The 23,915-nt window shown below is 53.5% G+C and overlaps 7 protein-coding genes across 7 annotated transcripts; 4 read left to right on the top strand and 3 right to left on the bottom strand.

Moving 5' to 3' along the window:
- Positions 1-728: 728 nt before the first annotated feature.
- On the top strand, positions 729-2,983 carry CABS01_09361 (uncharacterized protein; the record flags this gene model as incomplete). The annotated part of the gene is made up of 3 exons (XM_060542718.1): positions 729-1,178; positions 1,231-1,654; positions 1,707-2,983. 3 exons carry the CDS (start codon positions 729-731, stop codon positions 2,981-2,983), a joined length of 2,151 nt encoding a protein of 716 aa, XP_060400445.1.
- A 914-nt stretch (positions 2,984-3,897) lies between these two features.
- Positions 3,898-5,982, bottom strand: CABS01_09360 (lysyl-tRNA synthetase; the record flags this gene model as incomplete). The annotated part of the gene is made up of 3 exons (XM_060542717.1): positions 3,898-5,210; positions 5,299-5,475; positions 5,589-5,982. The coding sequence occupies 3 exons, from the start codon at positions 5,980-5,982 to the stop codon at positions 3,898-3,900; spliced, it is 1,884 nt and encodes a 627-aa protein (XP_060400444.1).
- Positions 5,983-6,660: 678 nt separating this feature from the next.
- On the top strand, positions 6,661-7,099 carry CABS01_09359 (Tim10/DDP family zinc finger; the record flags this gene model as incomplete). The annotated part of the gene is made up of 2 exons (XM_060542716.1): positions 6,661-6,758; positions 6,913-7,099. The coding sequence occupies 2 exons, from the start codon at positions 6,661-6,663 to the stop codon at positions 7,097-7,099; spliced, it is 285 nt and encodes a 94-aa protein (XP_060400443.1).
- A 3,427-nt stretch (positions 7,100-10,526) lies between these two features.
- CABS01_09358 (uncharacterized protein) lies at positions 10,527-10,745 on the bottom strand (the record flags this gene model as incomplete). Its single annotated transcript, XM_060542715.1, has 1 exon — positions 10,527-10,745. The coding sequence occupies one exon, from the start codon at positions 10,743-10,745 to the stop codon at positions 10,527-10,529; it is 219 nt and encodes a 72-aa protein (XP_060400442.1).
- A 3,692-nt stretch (positions 10,746-14,437) lies between these two features.
- Positions 14,438-15,879, top strand: CABS01_09357 (uncharacterized protein; the record flags this gene model as incomplete). Its single annotated transcript, XM_060542714.1, has 3 exons — positions 14,438-14,799; positions 14,856-15,330; positions 15,388-15,879. Coding segments are annotated over 3 exons (1,329 nt in total), but the record flags the coding sequence as incomplete, so codon positions are not given.
- Positions 15,880-16,902: 1,023 nt separating this feature from the next.
- CABS01_09356 (uncharacterized protein) lies at positions 16,903-18,259 on the bottom strand (the record flags this gene model as incomplete). The annotated part of the gene is made up of 3 exons (XM_060542713.1): positions 16,903-17,865; positions 17,929-18,056; positions 18,124-18,259. 3 exons carry the CDS (start codon positions 18,257-18,259, stop codon positions 16,903-16,905), a joined length of 1,227 nt encoding a protein of 408 aa, XP_060400440.1.
- A 933-nt stretch (positions 18,260-19,192) lies between these two features.
- CABS01_09355 (uncharacterized protein) lies at positions 19,193-21,936 on the top strand (the record flags this gene model as incomplete). The annotated part of the gene is made up of 2 exons (XM_060542712.1): positions 19,193-19,422; positions 19,479-21,936. 2 exons carry the CDS (start codon positions 19,193-19,195, stop codon positions 21,934-21,936), a joined length of 2,688 nt encoding a protein of 895 aa, XP_060400439.1.
- Positions 21,937-23,915: the final 1,979 nt, after the last annotated feature.

Below are 23,915 nucleotides of genomic sequence, written 5' to 3'. Positions count from 1 at the left end.
GAGCTCATAAATGACAACATTAGTCTTTGCGACTCATATCCCGCTCTAGGCTCATCTAGATGGCCTCTTTGTACTTCGGGAAGCCATAACCTCTGCCACCTGCCTGCAATTTACGTACCATCTGCCATCCTCAAGGTGACCGATCTCCTATCCCATCTCTCCAGCAACTCCCACAACTTCTCCCCGATCACCTGACCTTACGACTGAAAACCAACATACTAAGCCTGAAAGGGGTAATATTTGGGAAAGGAAGGAGCCCACTCGAGTCTCCTTTCCTGGGCTGTGCAGTCTTTGGTCTTGGTATTTTCACCTTGCAGTTCCTTTCTGGGCCACTTCCACTCACACTTCCACTTCCACTTGGGCCAACTTCACCTTTTGGTCACAAGCTATCTTCGTCACCCTTAACCTTACACAACCTTTCAGTCCTCAATTTTCTTCTCCAAGAACACCTAGTACCACTCCCTTCTCGACTACTTCACCCCCAACCTCTTTCTTCTTTTGCCCGACACACAGTCGAAGAAGCAACTTGGACTTTGCTTCACTAGCATTGTCCCAATTGCCACTCCTCCCTACAACCCCTAAATTATTGGTAATTGGCTTTCTTGCCCTTCAGTACTATCATTACTCTGCTCTCGCCTTTTACGATCATTAGAGCCAACAAAGGCATACACTACTACTCAAGTATATCCTTCCTTCGGTAGCCAAAGACCGGTACTAAGCACGACAAGATGACCCTTCGTCGGCTTCCCCGTACCTACAAGATGGAGCTCACCGTTCCCGCCGATGGCAAACTTCATGAAGTCGTCGGCCGGACTTTGGAGGAGCAAACAACGCACCAAATCAAGCTCGTCACAAAGCTCCTGGTCGGTCCCAATGGTTCTTTGCCTGACTTGCCTGCTGATTCACCCCCAAACATTGCATTCTGGGACAATCTTCGACAGAAATTCGTGACTGCTAGGGTCCGTCAGGATGACTCTGGCAACTCGAATTCCAGAGCAGATTCCAGCAAGGTCAAGAACCTCAAGGCGAACCAGACCAACGTTACTCTGGAAACGCTGTTGAAGGTGGTGCCTGTTGGGCACGAGATCATCGCCCACTTGTGGCTCATCGACACTGCAGCCGTTGGCAAGTTGGCGTCAGCTTCGATGGGCTGCTACGAAGCCGTTGCGATTCATGTGGTAAGTCACCATTCCAAAAGTTTATGCTAAACTGAAGCTAACACTGTCATAGTCCAAATTCGACCTCCCTGCGGGCGAGTATCGAGACTGCGACTGGCTTCCGGAGCAATTGGCTCGCATGGATGATGACTGGCGCGCCAACATTGATATCCGTGGCATCGGCCGTAATCTCTTCGTTCGCGGCAGAGCCCTCAATACTAACCCGTATGCTAAGTATCACATCAAGGATGCTCCCGCCTTTTGGTCTAGCCCCCAGAACCGCGATCACTTGCGAGCTATTTCGGAAACACTGTGTGAGGACAATTCCAGCCTCATCGAGGACTTTGCTCGCTTTCACCGCGATGAGAAAAAGCTCACTAAAATTGAAACTGCTTGGAGGCGTGGTCATGAGAAGATGGGCTTGGCTCCTATCGCCGAGGATGCGGACAAGCGCGGCAACATCTACTTGGCTGAGATGAGCTACAACATTCCCATGCGTAAGTCCTCCGAAGAATTGACATGGTATACACATAGCTAACAAAACAATAGTACGGTCTCTGTCCCAGTACGGAGGAGCACTCACCTCTCTGCAGCTGCATGAAGTCCCCATGATGGACCTCCGCATTCTTGAGCTGATCCTTTCGGCTTGCCCTGCGCTCGAGATTCTGGGAATCGACAAGTGCGAGCTTCTTCATGTCGCGGACATCAATCCAATCCTCGACATCGCCTTCCGACGCGCCAAGAAGACTGGTAAGAAGCTGAGAAAGCTTCAGTTCTACCCTCGTTCTTACACCGAGCCGGCCCACAACCGCACTGGCACCCACGTTCTCTCATGGAACCCATTGAAGACCAACGTCGAGACAAGCCTCCTCATTACAGTCTTCTGGGCCATTCTGAAGGCCGTTCCCATGGGCATTGACCTCGTGTCCAAAGGACAGCCTTTCCGCCAGTTCCTCGATCTCGTGCCGATGAGGCCCGGTCAAGTCGCGGTATTCCTTCACCACGTGTTCAAGTGGCTCGAGGCCGCGGAGACTCCTGGCGCCTATGACTGGCTCACCGAGACGCAGAGTCCCGAGGGTCAGTTCCGCAACCCTGGCCTTCTCATGCTCGAGGATCAAGTTCTCCTCAGTATGCTCCAGGGAACGAAGGAGTGCAAGACGATGCTGAAGCATAAGCGAGCATCTTATTACAACGAGCAGTACGAATGCTGCCAATGTGGTTGCGAGATGCTCGCGATTCTCTTCCGTGAGGAGATGAAGTCTCGCGCAGCCGATCATCGTGTCTGCCGCATCTGCGACCTTCGGGGTGAGCTCAATGGAGAGAGCCACCATCGCCTTCATGACAAGAGAACAATGCTCAACCGATTTCTCTACTCGCCCAACGATATTGAGGACAAGACAGATCTCAGTGACGATGAGATGCAGAGCGTATCGGCCCCTCCTAGACGCAATCCCTTCATCAAAGGAGAGACGATCAATGGAACTCATCGTGAAGAGGCCGTTCTCCAGCACCGAAGCCTGCCCAAGGTTCAAGTTCTTATCGGCGAACGCAGAAACTTTGATATTCTCAATGCTGCGGGACAGGCTGCGATGTACGATGCCGAGGAGGCGGGCTGGTGGAAGGCTGGGATCTTCAATGATCACCCAACCATGACCAAACAGACTCCGTATACGGAGATGAGAGTCGCCAACCAGGGCATGCTTCGCAAGCAGTCCTGGGAATACGTCATGTGGAAGAACTACTACAGGGACGCTGGCTTGGCCGAGCAGCAGGCGGCGGCAATGGCAGCTGGCCACGAACCTCCCAAGCCAGCCGGCTTTTGGTGAGAGAGAGCCCTCGAGAGCTCGACACGACAATCCTTGAGGCACCCGTAGAGTCGAGGTAGCCCTTGGATGCATACATCAACGGCATTACTATCAGATATCACATTATTGGCAGAGCTGGCACGATCAGCCTCAGCCCATCAAGAGCAACAGATGACGTTCCGACAAACCTCTTCTATCCGAAACCCTTCGACCTCTCCTTCTACTCCGGAACATGACGAGACGATATTGGATTTGAAAAGTGGAAGACACTGCACTGTGCAAGATGGATTGGAAAGAAACAAGCTTTTACGTTTCCTCGTCATACACTATTAGACGGCATTGAGCGCTGCCCATTGAAAACACAACAAGATGGACAGAGAAGAAGCTGGCGGTTTCGCATTGCTTCACGAAACTGCATCAGACGGCGATGGCCGCTGTCTGTCGCAAAGTCAGGCCCATACACCTCCAGGGTAGAGGTAAAAGAACAGACGACCCTCTCCATACGCACGATTATGGCAAATGAGAGAAAGGGATAATTGTATGATAATTGGCTGGCTTGGTTCTTCTCATTTGGCTCGGTTGGTTTTGCTCTTTCAGATTTCCCTCATTCGGCATTGCAGCCAGATCCCATAATAAGATTCTCAAGGAATAGGCAGGGCTAGCTTACACAGTCCATAGAAGCAATAGCCATTCTCACTCTGGCGTCTCTGTAGTGTGCTCTATGGCCTCCCACGTGAATGAAGCACTCGGTTCTCTGTATGATGCCGCACCAGATCTTGTTCTACAATGTGATACATCTATGAGTCTCTGATGTTGTACAAAATGATTACACGCTGCCCATGCGTCCCAACTCCATCTAACATTACAAGGCCAATGCAAACAACGGCTTTGGCTGGGGAAAATAAGGGGGTTCAAGATGAGATGGGGAATACCGCTCAGGAAGGAGACTCCCCCGACTGGTTAGACGTAGACTCCTCAGCCTGGGTAGAAGAACCCGACTCAGACTGATTCTGCGGCCCCTCAGTCGACAACCCGACCACGTTCCTCAACGTGCCAAAACTCAAACAATCGCTGATCCGGCTGGCGCCAGAGAACAACATGACAAGCCTCTCCACACCGCACCCCCAGCCACCCGTCGGCGGCAACCCAGCCTCGAGCGCCCGGATATAGCTCTTGTCGAGCGGCGCGTCCCTGAGCGGGTGCGGGTCGTCCGCCTCGAGCGGCGCGGCGTCCTTGCCGGTGCCGAAGAAGCGGTGCTCGGCGAGCTTGCGCGCCTGCGCGGCCGGGTCGTTCTCCTCCTCGTACATGTTGGCCAGCTCGCGGCCGTTGACGAAGAGCTCCGTCCGCGCCGACACGAGCTGCAGCGTCTTGGGGCAGACGAAGCTCTTTGCGAGCGGGGACATGCAGGTCGGGTGGTGCGTGATGAAGAGGGGGCCCTCGAAGGATTTGGGCTCGAGGTAGATGGCCGCCAGGCGGTCGAGGAGCTTGGGCATGGTGGGCGGGACGCCGCCGGGCACCTCGATCTTGCTGAGGGCCAGCACGGCGACGAGCTCCGAGTAGGCGTCTTTACCGGTCAGTTTTGGGAAGCGGAAGCCGAGGGCCTCCTCGAGGGCCGGGATGAACTCGAGCTGGCGGAAGGGGCGGGCGAACTTGGAGAGGTCGACGGGCTGGAGGGAGGTAAGTTTGGTGTCGATGAGCTCCTGGCAATGTGTGGCCAGGCCGGAGAGAAGCTCCTCGGTGCGGTCGATGAGCTCGGGGAGGTTGGTGTAGGCGCTGTAGAACTCGCACATTGTGAACTCTGGGTTGTGCGTGCCGTCGATGCCTTCGTTGCGGAAGGCCGGGCCGATCTCAAAGACCTTGTGGACGCCGCCGACGACGAGGCGTTTGAGCCAGAGCTCCGGGGCGATGCGCAGGGAAAGCTCCTTGGAAGGGAACTCTGTGGCCTGGGTGGTGAAGGAGCGGGCGACGGCGCCGCCAGCGTTCTCGGCGAGGATGGGCGTCTGGAACTCGAGGAAGGACTTGTCGTGGAAGTAATCGCGCATGTACTTTGTGATGTGGGAGCGCATGCGCAAGACGTCGGCGACTTCGGGGTTGACCATCATGTCGACGTGACGCTTCGCGGCCTTGGTCGCTGGGTCCGTCAGGGTCTGGGGGATCTGCTCCATCGCGGGGGACAGCAGCTCCGGAAGCACAACGGCTTGAAGCGTGAGCTCGCCGGTGCTTGTGCGCGTGGGCCGGCCGGTGATGGCTGAGGGGGTTGTAGTCTTAGCATCATGTCACCTAACTCAAAGAGAGCAGCCAGCAGCAGCAGCAGCGGCAGTAGATGATGGGCTTACAGATGTGGTCGCCCTTCTCGATCAGCCGGGCAAAGAGCTTAAAGGTATCAATGTTCATGTCAGGCGAGTGGGCGCCGAGATTACGATAATTGATCATGCCCTGGATCTTCTCGAACTCATTGACAATAGTGACGAAGACGAGCTTGTTCCCGTGGAGACGAACGGATTGGACGCGGCCTGTGGCCTGTCAGCGGAGGGCCGATGGTGGTTAGGGACGCCGCCGGCCACAAGCTGCTGCGGCGACTGCTGCTGCTCTTGTGGGACGACGACTTGTATTTCATTCTGCGTACCATACAGGGTGACGACCTCGGCGTTGCCGGGGTCACTCAACTCCTTCTTCTCCCAAACCTTCCTAAAGGCCGGGACCGACATGGGCTTCTTGCGATGGACCAGTCGCGGATGCGTCTCCTTAATCACGCCCTTTTCGCGCACTTCCTCCAGCGCCTGGAGGCGCATCTTTTTGAACTCTGATATCCTAACCGCTTCACTCTGTGCTGGCGTGTCCTGCTGACCCTGCTGCTCCGTCCCCTTTGCTACCCTATCCTTCTTCTGCCTCTTCCCTCCGGGCCCATCCTGGACGCTGGCGCCACTTGGTCGACCGACGTGGAAGGACTGGGCTAGTCTGGCAACTTGTGGTGTGCGTTTTGCCGGCCGCAAAAGCCGTAGACTCTGAATTAAAGTCATCGCGTCTGATTGCCTCCTGTTAGCTTCGTAGTTCTTACAAGACCAATGTGCTGCTAATAAGATTGGAAACAGGAAAGGATGTCAGATAATAGGCGGTTTAAATCAACCACAACAAAAGAGCTGTGTAAGTCGCAGCGGTTCTGAATTGCTTGCAATCATCATATTAAAGGTAGGATAGAGGGAGAGAAAATGGAAGAGCGGAGCTCAAGACTTACCACCATAGTCGCCCAAGAAGATTCTGGCTCTTCTTGGTGTGGCCAAATGATAGTGTTAGGATCACCTTTGGCGCAGAAATTTTGCGACAGCGCGTTTTTATCGTGGCCAGAAACGGGTCTTTGACGTTATCGATAAAGCCGGACGGAACAAGCCGGCCCGGGAAGAGGGTTCACAATGCAGCAGCGGCGATTGGACAAGGGAGCTCCAAAGCGGGGGCCGACTCTTGCGTACCTCACGCAGCAGACGGGACAAGCTGAATTGCCCCAGGCGCGAAGGTAGCTGACGGGCGATAAGATAAGGCAAAGGAGCTCTTCGTAAAATCTCGACTCTGCGACGTCAAGCAACCAAGGCTATCCGCAAGTCAATAATCGCTTCCGTCGCATCCCACGAACCTCGCTACTGATTCATCATCACTTCGCTCTTCCCAATTCATTAGAAACTCCAGAACCACAAACCGCAAATATGTCTTTCTTCGGAATGGGCCGCCCCAAGCTGTCTTCGGACGAGAAGATCGCCATGGCCGAGCAGGAGATGCGTCTGCTGGCTGATATGCACAACCGGTACGTCGCCATCGACAACACCCTTTCCTAGGGAACCCCCTCTCGAAGCGTTCAAGCCTTGTAAAACCTCGAAGCGAAGCGGATGCATAGAGGATAAAACTTGGGAGGAAGAAGGACCTCGTCGAAACAACTGTGGCTAACATGCGCGTCATAGCCTGACCAAGATCTGCCAAACCAAGTGCCTCCCCGACTACCGCGAGGGCGACCTCAACAAGGGCGAGTCCGTCTGCCTCGACCGCTGCGCCGCAAAGTTCTTTGAGGCGCACATGAAGGCCTCCGAGGTGATGCAGAGCGAGAGCCAGAAGAGAGGGGGCGGCGGTATGGGCGGTGGCATGTTCTAAGTTTTTGTCAAAACGAAATGGAGTGTGCACGAATGAGCGCCGGCCATGATGGGTCCTGCGACTGAAGGATCACGATAGAGGAGAGACGGAGAGAAAGAGCATCGACAGAGCAAGGGCGGCCTCGCGGGGGCTGGCTTTTTGCTCTTTGTAGCATATGCCATGACGCAACAACATCTCAGGATGAGATGGGGACGGGGACGTGGAGTGGGAACATCGCGTCGCAAGCTTGGGCAAAGCTTGGGAAGACGTGACCTGTTCGGATGTACTTTTGAAGCAACACCTCGCAACCGGGGGCTTCGTGTATAATACAAAGGGGGACTGGAAACAAGTCCTATCAATGAGAAGAACTACCCTCACAACTTTCAGGCTTCATCTATGTACCCTGACAAGTGGATGATAAAATTCCCGATTCACGTCATCGAGTGATACAGAACCCATATGATAATGGGCTTTCTGTCCGGGTAGCTATATAAGAGTTAGCTATCTAGTAAACTCAACACTTATTGCTCACGTCCTGTAGGCGGCATCTCGTTATCTAATCGTCAGTTAGCGTGACGCATGCTCTCCATGGTGAAGTTCTTGGTAGGCAAATCCGATGCAGCTGAGGAATTGGAGGTTATGAGAAGATCGTCATGCGGATTAGGGTGTTGTGTACTCATGACCTTCAACTTGAGATCTGAGGCCGCTGCCACAACCGTCAGGAGGGCATGTCTCTGATTCATAGTCCACCCAGGATCTTGTCTTTAATGACCAAAAGTCCGCAAAGTAGTAGAGATCTCTGTGTCCATCTGTTTTTAAATACTTCCATCCGATCCAGACGTCGTTCTGTATGAGCTCATTTGAGTACGAATGCAACCCAAGTTGAGTTGACAAACAGAGTGTATCAACTTTTGTTCATTGCACCGGACGAAGCTGCGATCTAGCAACAAGGCTCTTGACATGATTCTCAGTTCCGGGACGTCCAGCATGTAATGGTGTTAACTTTTCACAGAGCGACATCCAGTGTAAGATACCGTTGTGAAGTTATAAGAACTCGATAGCAAGAGTACCCACACCTGGCGTCAATACTTTCATATCCTTCAAGTAACTGATGCCTGTATATCAAACTGCGCAAAGGCAAGCTATGCAGATGGCCGACCTATATCTTTCCATTATAAGAGATATCAGCTCACTCTCAAGTGACCAAACTTCAAAACAGTCTCCCAAATCACGAAGCCTCGAAATCAAGTGCTCTGATAGGCCAGCAACGGCAAATATGGCAAAAGAAGCCAATGCACCAGAGGACAATCAAACAAAAAGACCCGCGGGCCCCGTCCTCCCTTTTAGGCGAATCGCAGTAACATGTCACCAGGTGGTTGGGAACTCGGGAGCCCATTCTTGGAGCCATCTTAGTCAAACCTTCCCTGGCCATAACGGAGCGACAATAAACTCCCTTTTTAGTCAGAGAGCTTTCCAGAAAACGTCCAAAAACGCGTGGCCGTCGTCGTCGTCACCGGCAATTCGGAGCCGAATTACCATCGGGATTCGGTCTTGGCCTTCAAGGTACCCGTAGAAACCTCAACCACTCAATCTCAAGTCAATTCTCAAAAGTCTGCCTTGCCTTACTAAAGCATGTGGATTCGCGACGACGGTTTTCTGAGGGAGCTCGGCGCCGAGGAGCCAAGCGTCGGTACATGCTCGGCTCTTCAGGTCCAACCTCCGAGGGGGGCCATACGGCGTAAGGTAAACCCGGTAAGTTTCAGAATATCTTGCGTGAAGTGCTAGAGCGGTTCACTGGTATTATCCGTACGGAGTAGTTTCTGCGCGGACTATCTTTTCGCACGTGGACCGGGAGTGGATTTGGGGAAGGAAAAGAGCCCGCCAGATCTGGGATTGCCCGCCGGTTCCCACGTGATGTCGCGATGGTTCTTCGTGGACGACGGCCCAGGGTTCTGATGACGAGGGGTGGGGAACAGGATGGCCATTTGGACAGCCTTATTTGGAGGAAGATGGACAAGAGCTAGAGCCAAGAGGCAGCCGACACGAGTCGTTGTCGGTTTGCCTCGAATAAGCCGGGAATATGTAGCTACGTGCTCTGTGTCTGTGGTTCATTGAGCCCCAATTGATAGACTTCAATTAATCAGCGTTAGATAGATAGAGTAATATCGGTCAACTTGGTCGGCAACGATGACCTCGGGAAAGCTAAACAAATCATCCGAAGAATTTGAGAAAATTGGTGTACTTCGTACAGAGTACCCATAGAGGGCAATCGTGCTCAACCAGGGCCACGTGCTTCGCTGCAGCGAAGCAAGAGCCTTTCTCTGATACCACAGACGCCGCGGTAGCTCAGTCGTGGTTTTGTGCATTCGTACATGACTCTTTGCCACCAGGGTATCACAATGAATTTTAAGCAGTGGGCGATGGATTGCTGTGAAATGCGTGGACGTGTTGAGTTGTCGACCGCCTTTCCATGTTACCCCAGAAACCAGAGGGTGTTGAACATAACAAAATGAAGGACTCCTTTCGTAATGTATACGAAAACCGAAGAAACGGGGCTCTTTCCGGGATGTGTTAAACATAGAATCGAGAAATTGAACGAGATTCCCCCGTCCCGTAAAGGTTGGTCGGAGGAATCCAGTAGGCGAGATTGTCAACTGGGCCTTTCTCGCCCCCAAGCCAATCATCAAATTCGTTCGAAAAGTCGGTCAGGTCTAGACTTTTGAAGTCTGGTTGGCGCCTTGCAGAAGAAAGACGCAGAAAATAGAATGTCATTATTGGGATGCAAAGTGCTCTCCATGAGGAAGACCGCGGCTGCGTTAACGATGGTGGCCGGGGAAGCAATGCCGGTTGATCTACCGCGAGCACCACCACCTGCTGGCATGGAGGGTGATGTAAATCCTCACTCTGTCGAGTAACTCATACCCGAGAGCTTGGGGCTCTGTTGACTCGTTTAGATCTGCGACAGGGTGAGTTGACGAACAGGCGATGAACGGGCTCCGGCGGGAATGACCAAGCCAAGCATTGGCCGTGCTATGCCGCCCTTGAAAAAGTTGAGCAAACTCAGGGTTTTGAAGGGAAAGGAGGAGATGCTGTTTCAACAATTCGGATGAAGACGAGAGAGTTGGCAGGCCTGGCAGTATGTGTGTGCTGCGCGGCTCAGCCAGCATGGAGCTTGTTTCGTACGCATTGACGGGAGGACGTCAGCAAAGATAAGAGGTGCATGAGGGGTCGTAAGGCAAGGAAGGGTTGAGCGGACGAGACGTTGACAGAATTCCCGTTCTCACTTGAGTCTGGAGAAAGTTTGTGCGTATGAGTCTAAGTGTGAGAGAATGTCTTCGCGATGGTGGTTCAGTTTGACTGAGCCTCAAACCGTGGTGTCGCGATGAAGTTGCCGGCGTGGCTTAGCGGCTTTTCTTGTGTGTCTGCCGAACCTGTCGCCACTGCATTATTATCCGTAATACTGCACAAGGCCGATCGTCATCCTCTCCCTATGCGAGGGTGCGTAGGTAATCATGGCACATATCTCGGGGCGGCGCTCGCGGACGGGTTCCAGTGGGGTTCTGGGATCGGAGGCCGTGGGTCCAGAGATGAGGGCGTGGGCGTGGGCATGGGCGGCATTGAGGAGGGTGGGAGGGATGTAGCGAGTGCGGGAGTGCAACGGTGGCATGGCGGACGGGTCGTGGAGATGACGGTCTTTGAATTGGGTCGAACTGACGTAGCACGTCTTGAAGACTTGGCGGCGCCGGGAATGGGGGCAGCTGGTACGGAGTACAGGTATGGATAGAAGCGAGCCTATCCGGTCCTTCTTGGAAAGGCCTCGTTCCAATCCAAAGAGACGATTATCCACATAGAGATTGAATGTCCATGTTGGTATCCGTATCTGTGAATAGGTAGGTAGGTACGGATACCGGTGAACTGCATTGGCTTCTGTAGCGAAAGCCAAAGAGACGCGTACTCTGTCTTCGCTTATTTAGTGCTTTGCAGAGAATTATTGCTTTTTGAAACTCCGTAACGGGGAATCTATAGCGGAAGATGCCGTAAGCTTTGATGGTTGGTTCGGGATACCTACGGCCTACGGGCCAGGAATCGGAGTGAGATGAAAGCAAAGCAAAGCAAAACAAAACAAAACAACGTGATGGAGGTAGCAAAATAGAAAGCCAAATCAGCCATATGCACGATCGACATGTGTGATGTTATTTTGGTCGCAAAGCTGGCATGAGCCGTCAGCCGCTTTCCCTTCAGCCCTTTGACAACGGAACGCCGGGAAATCAGCACCTACCTTGAGCTTAGGTAAGGTTGAGACTAAAGCAGGTAGGTACTACCTAAGCAGGAAAGAAGCGCGCCTGGCGTCTGGGACGGTTCGCAGATGAGCCTATCACCCGCCTGAGGAAGTCACGGCGTGGTCCGGCTGGGCAGTCTCGAGGCCGGGAATGATCTAGGACGGTAGGACCAGTGGTGATCAGTCTTGCGTCTTGCGTCAAGGACTAGAAGTAGAACAAGGGGAAGAAGAAAAAAAGGTTGGCAAGAATGTGGCTGTGAGCCAGGCCTCATCTCATATTTTCGATCGGATATCCAACCAACACTGTCTCCATCATGACGACCACAGATCACACACTCCGAACCAATGTCAACAATAGTGCGTGCTACTGCTACCCAGAAGTTTTCCGGGTCCATAATTACTACGCACTGCATACTGCCCTGATAGCAGTTGCAAATGAACGGTAAGGTAGCGTGGCCGTTGCTGGCTGTCAATAAAGTCGTGCATGTTCAGGGGAGAACGGGGAAGAAGCAGCGGGGTCGCGTGTTTTTCGAGAGCGGGTTGACTTGCAGGTTTGCAGCAAGCGGCCCACCAGAGCAAAGTATCTCACGGTCCTCGCATGTTAGCACGGCCATGAGCAAGAGGCAGCCACCCGGCCCGTCATCCAATGTTGTGTGCAGTGCATCCTCGGCTGTGCACTAACAGAAGTGGACGGTCCACGATACGGTCGATACCCACTCCAAGGGCCGCTGGGCGCACCATCTCCACGAGCAGGTCCTATTCCTGGCGCAGCCCGCTGCAACCTGGAGCCCGGGTTCTCTGCACAGCCCTACTGTCCCTGGAAAGAGCCAGCCTCTCTTGGTCAAGGTGGCATTGGATCGGGGGAAAGCCTGGCACCTACTGAGGTGTGGACGGGTATCCGTAGTGTGAGGTAGTGGACGGAGTACTGCGTACCTAGGTACGGTTACGGTTACTGGCAGAAAAGTCTGGAGAGATTGAATTGAGGGCACTGGCTTTCTGGCTGTGCTATGCCGGCGCTAACGCAATCCAAAGATACGGGGGCCGACACAATGGATAAATCGATAGAAGAGATGCACCGACCTGGGGTCCTGTAGCCTGTAGGTACCTATGAAGATTGAGGCCTCTTGCTGTTATCATATTCCTCCTACCTTACTTTATGAATCCTTCACTTGCTCCCGTCGTCCTTGGTCCTCGGTTTGGATCTTCATCTTCTTCATCTTCTACTCTTGATCGCCAAACGCCTAAAGGCCAATCGCTGAGCGACTTGGAGAAATACTGTCGACCGTTCGACCGTCAGAAAGCACTAATACGAGAAAAGGAAACAGCCCAGTCCTGCAACCACGCAACAAAGTACAAACTCCGTAATACCAAGGAAATCTTCCCAGGCAAACCACTCAATCCGTGTCTGATCGATCCATTATCGGCCAGACCAGACCGCACCGGCGACCCACCATCCACCCGCCTTACTTGCAGCCTGCGCACGCTGCACGCCTCTCAATTCAAGACAACACCTCACGCTCACCTTTCTCGAGTCTCACCTCACCACCTCATCATCACTGCTGCTGAAGGAGCCAGAGTTGAATCCATCCACCCATTCATTCGACCACCCTCAATCCATCAACCAGCAGTTGATCGCCCAGTCGGACGAATCGAATCCCACACAGACTTCTTGGAAAGCACCCGACCCGGCCCTCCTACGCTAAAGGAAGAACCGTCTTACCTCACCGCGCATCTACGCTACAACGCACGCAGTAATTGGAACAGACACCCGGCATCTGACTTTCGAAAAAGAGCCGCCATAGCAATCTTGGCCCCTCATTCTTCCTAGGTTTGGTGGTAATAACACCACTTATACCAACATCCTCACCCACATCTGCAGACTACTACAACAACAACAATAACCTCCGTCAATCCACGCCTTACAACGTCGCTCTTTTGCCCTATTCACTCATTGTCAAAACTCACTCGAACCATTGACTACGCAGTACGGACACACTCTTGCGCCTTTCCCGAAAAACTTGCCAAGGTTGTCATCGCTTCCCGTCCGCCGTCGTCCACCGCCCACGACCTTCCCTGCTCAGGACCTTCCTCTCTACATTCCCCTTCCCTTCTGGTCCTTTTGGGTCCTTGGTCCTTGGTCCTTGCTCCACTGCTGCTTAGCGTCTCTTGGACTCCACCCCCCCTCCTCCTCCTTCCCAGCGGACCCAGCCAGCCAGCTCACGCTCCAGTGGCTCCTGCACCTGCACCTGCACCTTTCTTTCCACCTGGCACACCCCGGTTCACACAACCACTGCCCCCCCCGAAAGCCCCAAGCCCCAAGCCCGTGGTGTTCCGTCCTAGGTACCTTACCTCTCACCTCATCTTAATCGGATAGGTACCTAGGCGCTGGGCTTTCTCTTGCTGCGCACAAGGTACCGTTGCCTGCTGCCTTCGCCCCCCCTCCCGCCAGGTCCCTACCGACTCCGTACGTTACTACGTATTCTTGCGCCTGTCAAACCCGGAGACAGCGAAGAAGGAGGAGAAGGGGAAAAAAAGACAAGAGCCCTGTCTGTCTTTGAACAGATCAAACTCCTCATCCCGTTTCAGCTTCGCACCAACAACATCTTCGCATTCTCTCCTTCTCCAACAGCTTTGCCCCTTGCTGTCAACCAAAACCCAAAAACCCAAAAACACCCTTACTACGTACCCGTCAGGTCCTTCAGGGAAATCCAAAACTTAATCCCGTCACTTTCCTCTCCCTTTCTTTTACTTTCCTCCTTTGATCATTCGCGCCTGATTCCCTCTCGAATTTCCCGCCGACGGGGTCCTCCCTCGCTCTCCACTCGCTTTCCACACTACCGTTATCCCTTGACCACACGATTGAGACGAGACCACATTGAGTCTCTTACTCCGGTTCCTCCCAAAAGAAGGACTTTCATTCGATCCGACTGTCCCTCTTACCGCCGCTGACGCCCGCCTTTGTGTGCCATCTTGCACACCATCGCCCAACCCGACACACGACGTCCAGTACCTTCCGGCACGCAAACACGCACCCACCCAGCCTCCCTTCTCATCCGACGCTTTCCCACCACTTTTAAGCATCATCTCATCTCGACTCCTTCCGGGGAGTCGCCAATACCGTCGATCTGGCTACAAGGCTAGACTCCCGCCGTTCTTTGCTCGGCGGTGACCCTAACTTCGCCGGCTTCGACCAAGAACTCGCCGCCCGCCAGTACGCTCAACAGTATCAGCAACAATACCAGCAGCAATACAACCCCCCGCAAACTTCAAACAACCAAGGCTACGCTTTTCGCGAAGGTCTCGCTCCATCCACAATGAACGGATCGCGCCCCAGCAGTGGTGCCAGTGGTCCCCTCGGCTTCGGCTTCATGGGTGCCAAATGGCCCAGAATCTTTTTCCTCATCACCCTCGTCCAGGCTCTGCTTTGCCTGGGCTTTGAGTGGTAAGCCGGCAATCCTCCGTCGCATTGGGACTCGATTGGTGCTAACAGCGACGCAGTTATGTCTTCTGGAAATTCCAGACTGGTTTGACCGACCAGGACCCTCACCAAAATACAGATACTACGGATGCCACCGACTCGCCGAGAAGGACGATCCCGACGTTCCTGACGCTCTTCATCTTTGGATTCTTGTACGAATTGGTTATCGTCTGGGATGCGCTACGGGCAAAGAACACCATTCAGGTTATCGGAGTGTGCATCGCCAATCTCGCTTTACTCGTCTACACTGCCATCCAGGTCGAACAGATTGAGGAGGCTGTGCAACAGCTGAAGGACAACAATGCCCTGAGGGACCCGACCGACGACATGTGGGCCGACGTCAAGCCTTACCTCGTTGCAAGCCCCTGCGTCTTGGCTTTTGGTACCATCACCATGGCCTTGACCGCCTGGAAGCTTTACCAAGTTTTTGCTTGGGACATTCTGAAGACTATAGGAGCCGACTACAGAATGAAGAAGCGTTTCCTCCACTACCAGGTACGTCACCAGAATCACTTACCTTAGTTCCAACATGGCTAACATGACGACATCTAGATTTATATCGCACTCCTGAAGTTCGATTTCTTCTTCTTCCTCGGTTTCACGGTTCAGTTCTTGGTTATTGTTAACGCCCGCACCGACGCCGAATTTGGATTGACCATTGCTGCGATTCCGATTACCATCGCCATTTTGCTTTTGGCTGCATGGTTTACCAGAATCGAGAATAAGGTTGGCATGGCCACTGTTCTCGTCCTCTACTTTGGCGGCTTGAGCTACTTCATCTTCAAGCTCGTCCGTATCTACCAACCACACACAGCCGAGCAGTACATGCCAGTGCGCAAGTCACTCACTGCCTTCACCGTCATCACCATTCTCCTTATTATTTGCACCATTGCCAACTGCGTGGTCTGCATGCGCAACTTCGGAGCCGGCTTGAAGACCCACCTGCGGAAGCCGTCACGCGATCTCGAGAAGAGCCAGGACCTCAACTCGATCAACCTCCAGGATGTCAAGCCGCAAATTGCGAGCAGAATGACGATTGATTAAAGAAGGGGTGGAGCTGGCTTGACCCGACGAGGCAATGCACGATCAAAGAGATACCGCTCGATTGTACAAAGAAATGACTTAACGAAACAACGCCACCTTTCTTATCCCAACAAAAAACCCCTCTACGGGATCGTAGGCGGACGGAACGGTGGACACGCGGGGCCGGGCGCGTGTTGGACTGATTGAGATTCCCCAACATCGGCTGTTACTTTTTTCTTGACTTTTTTCTTGACTTTCTTGTGTGATACACACTGTATGGCGTTGACGATGCTTGATCTCTCCACCTAGCGAGGATGAAGAAGACTGGCCCTACATGGCGGAGTTATGGATCTGTTTCTACGTAAAGAGTCGCACTGGCGGCGAGATCCCGTCTGGGATATCACGATGGTTCCGGGAGCAGCCGGAAAGGCTCCGACTTCCTATACGTATCTACGTCGCCTTGGGGCCCGAGATGCAATAAAATACCTTTCCTTAGTGTTGTAACTTAGCGTTAGCATGAGGTAATTCAAATACCATGATGAAAGCCAGTGTTCCACCCAAGAAGGATTGCTCGATTTCCGCTGTCCGTAAGGGCTACGTGCTCTGGATGGGGCCTCGCCATGAGATAGATGTTCGCTGCCATCCCAGATGACCCGGTATTCGTCAAATTGTGCGAACCAAAACCAATACCACCAGAACTGATCACATATTTGACATGCGTTTGCATTTACGCTCGCTCTATCCTACTTGCTCAAAAAAGTAGCCCGAATCGCTGTACCAAACAAGATTGCATCCGAAACCTAACGCCACCCAAAATAAAAGAATGAAGTGACCTGCCCCGCCGTGATTGAGGGAAGCTGTACCCGTCGAAACGTCAACCCACAACGCCTGTCGTCCTGGTACCAGACCTACTCATCTCGCCTAACAAGCAAGTGGCAATGTAGGCCATTGCGTCTTGCACGTCTTCCGCCATGGAAAGACCAGTGCGTTGATGAGATGTTTGTAATGTTCACATCTATCCTCCAACTCGAAGCCCAATTCGTCCTACAACTTAATCTCCCGAGCATCTTTGATGTGGCCCTCGTTGGGGCAGTATGGACACTTGAAGCGGGAGCCCTTAGTCAGGCGCTGAAGTGACTCTTTGCAGATGACGTGGCCGCAGGGCAGCATCATTGGCGGGTTCTGCTCTGTTGTTTGCTCTTTGCTCACGGGGCATACGAAAATGGGGTGGTAGATCATGCTGCGAGGTAGCGGCGTTTCGAATGCGAGTTCGCTTTCCGTTGTCCATTCAGTTCGCTTGGCTTTTACGTATGTTGTGTACTTTATGAGCTGGGGCAGGGCGATGGCGCCGGCGGTGGCAGCGACGTAGAGTGGCGATTCGGCGGAGAGGCCAAGAAGAGAACAGAACTCGCGCGTGAAGGATAGGGCAACGTCGTCAAAAGCGGCAGATGTCTCGAAGATGTTGGCGTATGGCGACTGGCCGATGTTGGATGCGTAGACCATGGCGCAAGACAGCTGCTGGATCTCCTTGATATGGCGAGCCTGGAAACGGCCAAAGTGTATTTGTGCATAGGCAAGGGCACCTATCCGGCCGTTGTGCTCGTCATCCGGATGTCCGTTGACTTCGGGACCCTTGAAGAGCCAGACGAACTGAAGCTTGCTGAGTTCGAACTCAAGGTTGGAACCGCGGGCTTCGAGCTCATCGCTATTGAGACGCGCCCAATTTATAGCTGGAACGAGGTTTCGGTTCTTGAGCTCGTTGAGGATCTTGTACATGCTCGCAAACTTGTCCTGCAGCTCCTGAGACTGAAGAGAGTGTATGTCCGCATCGAGAGCTGGATTGTTGGCGGAAAGTGGCGGAGGCCGCTCGTGGGCTTCGCGGAGGAAAGTCGACGCCACGCTGAATTGGCCCTCGCGGAGCATGTGCATCGCTACGGCGCGGTTGATTAAGGAGGGATACGCGGCCATGGCATCGTAATCTGTTGAGAGCGGTCGGAGGGGGAATGACTATAGAAACGGGCGTAAGTCGAGGCTCGTTTTGTAACGAGAGATAGTTCCTTGGACGCATACCTTATCAAGGGCCTTGCCATACGTCTTCTGGGCTTTTGAGACCTCTTTCAAGTCGTTGTTGATTGCATCAAACCCCGCAGTAACGGGGTTCTGTAGCTTGGCCATCGTCAAGCCTGCCCGGTGCGGATCTGGGGTGCGGTATCACTGTAAGCACACGACCTGTGGCGGCAGCATGGAGCGGGGCAAGTGACATACCATTGGCGACTTGCTCCCTCGCCTGAATGAGGAGTTCGAGAAGCTTGTCGGTATCTTTGACGGCTGAGTTAAGTGTCGCTCTGCGGAAGCGCGAGAGCTCCGCCTGAAGGGTGACCATGGGGTTTTGTTCTGCCATGGTGGTGGCTGGATGCGGGAGGAGAGGAGGGTATATCCGTATTATGTTTGCTTGCGTGTAGCTCGAGATTCGGGAGATTATGACGGGAAGATCATGGCTACAGGCTCCCCACAAAAGCTCGGCTTGGTGGTGGGAGGACTGCTCTTACTGTTTGTCGGGAGGGGGTTCACGGCGCAGGTTTGGTGGTCCGATGGTCCTGCTCTGGAGGTTGAAGGGTGAGGTTGAGGTAGGCACAGACCGACTTGGCCGTCACCGATAATGGAAGCTAAGGTTCCTCGGCTGGCGGGTTCACTGATAAAGCGTCAGGCGGGCACCCGCACCTATCTTGCGCCTTGGGGTATCTAGGAACCTCCATTCCAGTACGCTGTGCCTGCTGTAGCCGCTGTCAGTGTAACAGTGTCCCGGTCTTGTAGCACTGGATCGACCTGCCGGCGAAACAGCGGCCCGGGAAATTTAAGCGATGGTTTAGCGAGGGGAGGCCTGAAAGCACGGGGAGGCAGGGGGGGTTAGCTCGGCAGATCTGGGTCATTACAGACGTGGGGACGGGGAATGTTAGCGCCTGCTGCTCGATAGGTTTCGTGCTACCCTTCTTCCAGTACTGGTCGTACAGCTCCCGGCCCAATCAACCAACGCCAAACCACGACAGCGACGGTAGGACATTGCGTCACATGCCGACCAGCCCTCCGAACATAAAGAAAGACACAACCTATCGATCGAAGCGGGAGAACATTCGAAGCACCAACGAAGCAACCCGACGAACACGCCCCCCCTTCCAGTCACATGCAGAGCACCCGCTGGATATTTCTTTGATTGCGCAGAAACCCCCTTTAGGCGAGCGATTACGACGACTATGACTTCTTCGTCTTGGAGATAGTCGCAGGCGCCTCCAAAAGTCTCGTCGATGCACCGAGTTTCACCGCCGCACTCCTGCAAATGGAGATGTCATTCCGCTTTCCCTTTCCCGTCAACGACCCGCGAATGCATCGCGAGGAGGAACTAACGCTGGCGAGAGTCGCTTCTCAGCGAGGCGCCAATGGGCCTTCTCCCCTGGGCACGCCCTTGCCGCTTGAGGCGCGAAAGGAGGCCTCTACCGAACCCGCGACACCGTCCCCCTTGCCGACGACGAAGAGGAAATGGGTATTCGCCGACCCTGTAGCCTTTAGGTGAGCTCTCCTATCCCCCGACTTTGAGACAAGCCCGCGTGCTGATAGTCTCCAAGATACCTAGAAAGCGATCCGGCGGTTACGGTCCTCGAGCGACGAGGAATCTTACAGGGATACGAGTTATACTTGGTCGAACAATGGGCATGTTCGCGGAAATCGCCAACGCTGGTTATTGTCACGTACACGGGTGACCCGAAGCATCAGGTCGTTGTTGGGGTGCTGGCCGTCCCTGCGGACGAGAGCGTATGGTCCGACCGCTTGCGATTCTACTTCAAGGCCATCCATCAGTACCATGCTCGGCCGAAGGAAACGCCGTTGGGCGACGTGATGGTCACGAATCTCAGCAGCTTCCCCTCAGCTCTGACAGTTATCCCCGTACCCGAGGGCGATATACGCACCCATCGTCAGGCCTTCATCGTCAACGAGAACCTCAAGCGACTAGGATGCTCTGGCCGATCTGGCATGAATCTTTCAGACCCCACACCTGCAACCCAGGCCAAATTTTACCAGCTCTACAGGACAAGCGAGAAGGTTCCCTTTACCCAGTCGGCAGTGGAGCTCGTCAAATTGTGCCAAGTCTCTCTATTCATGTTTGGGAAACTGGACATGGAATACATTGACGGTTTACTTTGCGACAAGACTGAAGAGTCTATCGGAAATTGGTGGACAGAGATTGGAGCCGAGTGTTACAATGTTGAGCCCACAGACGGTATCTTGGGTCCAACGACAACGGCAGCCCTGCTTGGACTACTGATGGGCGCCAGGAACCGACTGCACTACTATGGCGCACCTGTGTCCAAGGACGTTTTTGACATTGAAAGCACAAAAAGGGGCATTGGGTACTTCCAGAAGGCGTACAAGCTTGAGCGGACGAGACGTCTGGATCGTCCGACAATACTCAAGCTTCATTCTGTTACGGCAAAAGCTGCTGCCGGTGAGGGCTGGGGCGTGCAGAAGGCAGTCAAGTCCACCGTCGCCGAAATCGGCGGGAAAAGGGGCGAGCTCGTCATCGGCATGGTCGGCGGGAAAGACAAGGCCGGCATAGCTGATATTGAGACGGTAGACATTGACAAGTTCATTGCCCTTGCGTACGGCGAGCGCGCAAAATGGCTCTGGTACGGAAAGCCCAGGAGAGCAGTGCCGGAACTACAAGAGAAGCCGACAGACGTGGCGCAGCCACTTTTCGGAAAGGATGAGGTTGCACCGCCGTCTAGCAAACGAACACAATCATTGCCGCTGGAAGAAGAGCTTCAGAGACAAAAGGAAGAATCGCCTGGTGTTTACTCAACCCCGGCGCCTGCCTCAGCTGTTAGTGTGGTTGAAGGATCGGGAGAGAAAGACGCGCTTAGAAAGACAGTCTTTAAATCGGTTGCTGGCAGAGTCAGTGATGCCAAATCTGGTCTCGGGCGCATAAAAGACGTTGTTGGTACCGGCCTGAGAGGTCACGCGAGCCGGCCTAGTAGAGACGACTTTGGTGAGAATGGCTACCACAGCGCTCCCGGCATCTCGGCTTTGGCGCAGTCCTCGGCAACGTTGTCGTCTCCGGTCATGGTTGGTAGGGCCTTCACGTGGAAAAACAAGCCGGAGGAGTACCTGAATGCCTTTAAGAAAGAGGCAGAAGCTGCTCAGGATTTGAGGGAATCATCACAGGAGCTTGAGAAGGTTCCCATGATTGCCAAGCCTACGCGCGAGGGGTCAGACCCAAGCTCGACACATGTCGAGGCGGAGAAATTCTCAACACCTCCTAATGGTCCAGTCAAAGACGAGCCTGATCGGATACAAACATCGGTGGCTGGGTCTGTGGTTGATGAGGCCGATCTCCAAGGTCCTTTTGAAGCAGAACGAACCAGCAACACGGCCGTCAGCTTCCTCCAGCGGCGACATAGTGTCGCCGTCTCCAGACTCAGGTATAAGCATCCCTTGAACGAAGCCCGCTGGCCTCGGCGGCTGTCATTTGGAGACGCCGAAGAAGCGGTTCTCAGATGGGAGGAGATCACCGAGCTCTATGACGACAAGCACTTCTCTACCGCCGATGCGCTGCAGCAGCAGGCCAGCCTGGCCGAGTTCGCACGAAGCCTGTACGATTCCATCGCCACCATCAAGCGCGAGGTCAACCCCTGGGTCGAGTCAAAGGTCAAGGCTGTAGACGCCCTCGACGAGCACTACGGCCGCGAGCAAGAGGACTTGCAAGCCCTCTACTACCAGCTCAGCGAAGCCTACCACCGCGTCAAGCAGAGCTCGACGGAGCTCATTGCCGAAGAGCGCGCACACATCACCGAGGCCATTAAGGAGGTCGAGGTCCTCGTGGCACGACTCGAGTATGAAATCAACGGGCTCGTGAGCAAGGTGGACGACGTTGAGGATGGCGTCAGGCTATTTGAGAGACAGGTCGAGGACGTGGAGAAGCGCGCCGAGGAGCTCAAGGCGACGCTTGAGACGGAGAGCTGGGCGCACTGGTTCGTCCGAACGCTGACGGGTATCGGTACGGGGCCGAATATTACGAGGGGCTTGTAAGGTGAACGACTAGATCTTTGGCAAGAGCAAGAAGAAGAAGAAGAAGAAGAAGAAGAGAAAGAAGGAGAAGAGACAGAGATATGGTGGTCTTTGGGCTGCATAGCGTGGTTCGTTTTTCATTTTGGTTCGCATCGGGGAAAATACCCAGCAAGGACTTTTTTTCTGGCATCTTTATATTGCGGGATATCTATCAGATGCTGTATACTTAGGCGCAGGATGACATATAATCGCCGGTTCGAGGTTTACTGTGCTACTAGGGAAATATCAATAATGTGTCTGTCACGTGCCTGTTGTGAGGCTTGGTGTGCCTCCCTCTGGGGGGGTTAAAATCGCAGTGAAGCGACGAGGCACATGAACTTCTCCGCACAGCCAATGGAGGAGACAATCCAAAGCTAGGATGAATTCTAACAGGGATGATTGGTATAGCAATTCTAAGGCTACTTCTCTTGCCCACAGACAAGACTTTGGACCGGATGGCCGTCTCCTCCATCTGAACCCCGGTGCGGTAAGATGGCGTCTGCATCACTGCCTTGCTTCCGTGTCAGATAGCCTTTAAAAACGTTGAGCACCAGAGCTCATGCCTATCAGATGATCGAGCACGATGCCCATCTGATTCCTCAGCTGATGCAAGTGTCAACATACGAGGGTATGCCCAAGAGCGTTGAGACTGAAAGCCATGTGGAAACGGACCTGCGTTCTTTAGCCGCACCTATGAAGCCCGCAATAGTGAGGAAATGGGGGCAGGAGACGGAATCTCCAAGCGCTCTCCTAAAGTTTGGCTACCGAGGACACCTCTCGTGCCTTGTTAGACTCGGCCCTCTTGTCGGCAATCTGTGTGATACTTCTGTGATCTGTGGGGTCTTTTCCGTCGAGATCTTGTTGCTCTTACGCAATTTTTTGCGCTTTCTGACTTCTAGTTGCCTGGAGCATCCAGACAGTCCCAATCATGGAGGTTTCCTCCTGCCACTTTCCCCGCATCATTGGACTTCATTGATGCTGACATCGTAAAGAAACACGAGGTCCGCAGATAGGAGGCGGGCCATGATGGCGTTGTGGATGCCAGGAACACAGATCTCATGCAACTAGGGATTATGACAACTCACCAAGATAGGCTCAAAGATGAAAGAATCTATGACTATCAAACATTGAAGATGTGAGAGATGCCCCTGAATTGAACCAAGGGCTGGTGAGGGGGTGTGGTTGTGGATATTACGGAGGCCATCCATCATGTCGAGAATGAATACCATCACTTCCAGAGCGACAAAGAGAAGAATACGTCGTCCACTTTGTCGTTCTCTTCGTCTTCTCTGACAACCCAGAGTTAATGTGCTGTAGCTCGTCATAATACTGTGTGATAATGCAACCTGGCGGACATACCAGTTGCGGCTGGAATTGGCATCGCGAAACGGCACTACACGACAGTAATCTTCGTCATGCCCCGATATGAATTTGTACGAATATTTAGGATCTAGAATGAAGTAGAATAAGACAATAAGGCATGGAAATGGGTGCCCAACCCTTGAAAGGCTTCGTGGTATCTCTGCTCGCTCAGTACGCCACAGCAGCTCTCATTATCACGCGTGCGAAACACCTCAATGACTCACTCCAGAGACCTTTTGCCACGAAATGCAAATAATTACTAACACACAGGTAGTCCTATCAGCCATCGACTGACGGCTGGCCTCGAGCCTAGGTAGAAGAGCATGTAAGCTGAGTGTGCCCGTATCTTGGATGCTCGGCGAAAGGAGGGGAAGGGAAGCTGTCGTCGTCATCGAATAGACTGAACTGGACTGGGGACGCAGGGTTTGTAGGATAAACTCTTTGCCTTAAACCTTACTTAATGATAGCTGTGGCCTCTATTGTCGTCCTTGACAATATGAGTCTGTGGTGACGCAGTCAAGACTCAATACATAAGCCCCTGCGGTGAAAAAAGGCTTCAGCATAGCTTCATTATATCAGTCCCATCATCTACTTCATCT

This window comes from Colletotrichum abscissum (assembly GCF_030869225.1).
Source record: "Colletotrichum abscissum strain IMI 504890 chromosome Unknown Scaffold_22.1, whole genome shotgun sequence".
Taxonomy (NCBI): Eukaryota; Fungi; Ascomycota; class Sordariomycetes; order Glomerellales; family Glomerellaceae; genus Colletotrichum; species Colletotrichum abscissum.
Note: the sequence above shows the minus strand (reverse complement) of the source record. Positions and strands in the feature narration are given on the sequence as shown.